Source organism: Camelina sativa, chromosome 7 (assembly GCF_000633955.1).
Source record: "Camelina sativa cultivar DH55 chromosome 7, Cs, whole genome shotgun sequence".
NCBI classification, from domain to species: domain Eukaryota; kingdom Viridiplantae; phylum Streptophyta; class Magnoliopsida; order Brassicales; family Brassicaceae; genus Camelina; species Camelina sativa.
Window position 1 is genome coordinate 6,606,514 of NC_025691.1, and position 3,930 is coordinate 6,610,443.

Genomic DNA, 3,930 nt, shown 5'->3' on the forward strand with positions numbered 1-3,930 from the left:
AAAAAAAAAAAAAAAAGGAACGAAGCTCCTGAACCGTCAGTGATATTGTCACGGCCCAATGCAGCCTAAAGCTTTGCTGACGTGTCTCCCTTCCCAGATACTTTGTCGTCCAGAAGGGATAAGATACGTGAGGAGGAGATCATCGTTTTATAAGTAAACCACCTTTTAAACCAATAAAAACCAAAATATCAATTCATGATCTAATTAACCACAAAAACAAAATGAAGACAATGTTTATTATAAATAAATAAATAAATGTCTCTATTGGATTCTTACTATGTGATAAATGTTGGCAATGACAATTGATAGACCATACATTTTGGTTTTTTAGTATCTGTTGTTCAATCACTCCAAAAGGTGAGAGCGACATTGATATTTTTTGCTGTGTCCATATCTATGTATTGATATATGCATTGTTCATATATTGAGAGATTTGATGATTCACATTTTTATGGACGTCAATATGTCCTTCATAATTAGTATCATATATATACAGTCGAAAGAACCATGAATTAAATGTTCAAACATCTTTAGAAAAACAAGAAAACTCTGAAATTAAGTATATAAAAAAATTATCTACCAAGAGAAACATTCTTCTTGAGCAGATATATAATCGTACAAGCAACAACCATTGACGCATTTATATTTGCATTTTTAAATTAACTAATATTTCTTTATTAATTATATATTCTCTTTGCTAAGAACATGGATTATGTGAGTTTGAAATTGTTGAACACCAAAAAAAAATGCAAGTTTGAAAAGGCAAAAAGCAACAACACTAAAACAAATTACTAATCTTCGCATACCGTTGTATCATTAGGGCACTAAAAATTAAAATTATACCAACTAACTGATCATATTTGGAATAAAATTTTCATTAATCGACCACAATTTTTAGAATCCAAAAACTAAGAAATCTGAGAAACAAATGCAAAGACTAAGAACTAAGGGGATCAACTTGAAATTTCAAGAAATTATCATATGATCAAAAAAATTCAAAAGTGTAAAAGGGAAAAAATAATGATATCTTTGACAAAACATGTAAGCAACTACGGTTTTTTTCTAACTTGTCTTCCCCGCACGATCCGATCCATACGTAAACAATTCATTCCCTCCCTGCCACACCACCACACCGACATGTATTTAAGAAAACAGAGAAAATTTTCTAAATCTGCAATTAATAAAACCCCCCTCCCAATACAACATTTTTGACTGGTTAGCATTTCAAAGGTAAGCTTGACCTCTCTTCTTCATCAATTTTTGAACTTTTCCTTCATTAGTTTTGATCATTCTTTTTGTTGTTGTTGTTGTTTGAATTACTAGAAGAAAGACAAAAAAATGGGAATTGATGGTAAAGATGTCTGCTTTATCATCTGGAAGATTTTAAAAATCTCAACGAATACAACTTTCAGATACGTGATGAGATACCCAGTTGTGTCTGGTGTTTCTACGTTTATGATCATCTTGTATATTTTTCTTCCTTGGGGTTTCTATCTCTTGCTCTGTTCTTTGATAGCTTATGTTTCGTATTATCCACGGAACCATGATCTGAGTTCAAAGATCGATGATCTATCGGAGGAGGGAGAGAGAACGGATCGTGGGTTGTCTTTTGTTTCTCAAGAGGGAAGAACGGAGAAGGCTGAGTTAAAGCACCAACGAAGTGTCCGACGTAATGCTCGTAGAAAAGTTGAAGAGGTTGGGAAAGATTGGGATTCGTCTCAAGCTAGTGAGGACGAGAGAGGAAAGGTTATTCTAACAACTCTATATGGGGAAGTTTTACCGGAGACGATCAGTACTCCTGATTTGGAGAAACTTAAGAGAGAGAGGACGTTGCTTGTTGGAGAAGAAAGCTCTTTTGACTCTGTTTTTGACAACAGTGAAGATGTTGTTGATCCATTGGAAAAAGTAACAAGTGTTGATGAAACTGAAGTAGAATGTTCATCAGAAGAGGAAGAGGAAGAAGAAGAAAGGAGTGAAGATAGAAACAAGGTCGACGTAGTAGCGTGGACAGAGGATGATCAGAAGAATCTGATGGATCTTGGGACATCTGAAATGGAACGAAACAAGAGGCTTGAGAATTTGATCACCAGGAGAAGATCAAGGAGATTTTTCTTACTTGCAGCTGAAGGAAGCTTAATGGATGATATGGAAGTTCCTCGGATTTGTATAGGTCGGAACTTTTATGGTTTCGGTAAAGAAAACTATGAAATCGATGGACTTCTCATGCCTGGCTCTGCACCTTCCGTTTTGTTACCAAGAAGAAACCCATTTGACCTTCCTTATGATCCACTCGAAGAGAAGCCGAACCTCACAGGAGATAGCTTTCAGCAAGAGTTTGCTGTGGCTACTAACTCGAAAGATATCTTCTTTTGTCGCCATGAGAGCTTTCATCACAGAGTTCAACCATCAACATTGCAAAAGGAATCTAAATTGGCGTCATCATGGAGAAATGAAGTTGATGGTGGTAGTAGGCTTAGGAAACAACAAGGTAATATATATAAGCTCAAATAAGTTGTAGTAAATGGTTAAATTTGAACTGAAACATAAGGATTAGCTCTGCTTTTGCAGAACTTACTTTGACCTTTTACTAGTTTTGTTTTTGCATTGATCAAGGTTATGATTAGGATTCTATATTTATTGTTGATATAGGTAGCAATGATCAACCACCTCTACTGAAAGAAAGAGAAAAAGGAAATGATATGGAGGCAGGAGAGGTTCGGATAGAGACAGATTCCATCAGAAACGATGACAGTGACTCGAACGCATCGCTGTCTCCGCGAGAAAGAGAGAAAGATTTCAATGTCTCGGACCAATCTGATGCTTCTGGAACTTTATGCAAACAAAATGAACGTGTTGGAAACTCTCTTGCGGGTTTAGTGCCTAGAAGCAGTGGTTCGAGTTCACTAGCAACCGCGAGGCAAAGATACATGGAGCATTTTGGTTACAACACAAAAAAATGTCATATGGTGACACATTCAGTTGACTCTGATCTTCAAGTTGAGGTTTCTGAACTCGGATCACCTCCAACCTCAGTTGATGGGAATGACTCTGATTATGAGAGATCTATGTTCGTTTATGAATCGGACATTGGAAAGCAAATGAGTTTCAATGGTGGGGAATATGAAGTCTTACCTGTTGGGAAAGATGATCAAGATCTAAATGAAAAAACTTCTTTCGCTTCTCCAAAGAATGAAGAAGCAGGGGAAATGGAGTCCATGGTTCCTCAACATAATGAAGCTTCCTCCAAAAGACCGGAGGTAAGCTAATGTTTTTCTTCTTTTTTTCTCAAAAATATTGTAAGACAATATTTAACAAAATCTTTGAAACTTTTTGTCAGGAGTTAAAGGAACTTCCTGAGAACTCAGCTGATGAGATAAAGATAAGTTATGACTCTGATGAACCTCAACCATCTGAGAGAATTGATCAAGAATCTGAAGAAACTCGTGAGAGAAATGATGGAGAAGAAATGCAACAAGTCATGGCGGAGGCTGAAGCTTCTTCTGATGTAACTCATCATGGAAACTCTGAAGAATCTGCTACTTCTCCAAGATCAGTGTTACCAGACATGTTACTTCTAGACCAAACTCATTCTGGGGATCTAGATCATACATCAATTGGTGAGCTGCAAAATATGGATCCACCTGCTGAATCTTCTCATAATCAAATAGATGTAAGTTTTTATATTTAGTAAAGCAAAATACAATTTCTGTATACATTAATACATGTACGTTGTTTGAGGCTTGGATTTGTTTTCTCGATCGCAGGAACATTCTGAACCAACTGAGGAAAAAGTAGAAACCATTTGTTCGGATGCCATGGGAACAATTCAAGAGAAGCAAGTGGTAAGCCATTATCCTTTTCCAAAGTTACAATGCTCTGTTTATACTTAATCAAAAGTGTATAATTCGTCTTGTGCTTAAACATTTTGAA

At 36.1% G+C, this 3,930-nt stretch overlaps 1 protein-coding gene across 1 annotated transcript in view; it reads left to right on the forward strand.

Moving 5' to 3' along the window:
* LOC104704381 overlaps positions 1,086-3,930 on the forward strand; it is a 12,818-nt gene continuing 9,973 nt past the window's right edge. Inside the window, exons 1-5 of the mRNA XM_019227014.1 lie at positions 1,086-1,230; positions 1,327-2,488; positions 2,650-3,257; positions 3,338-3,670; positions 3,765-3,842. Coding sequence (XP_019082559.1) covers positions 1,339-2,488; positions 2,650-3,257; positions 3,338-3,670; positions 3,765-3,842 — 2,169 coding nt within the window. The 5' untranslated portion in view covers positions 1,086-1,230; positions 1,327-1,338. The remainder of the gene's footprint in view (positions 1,231-1,326; positions 2,489-2,649; positions 3,258-3,337; positions 3,671-3,764; positions 3,843-3,930) is intronic.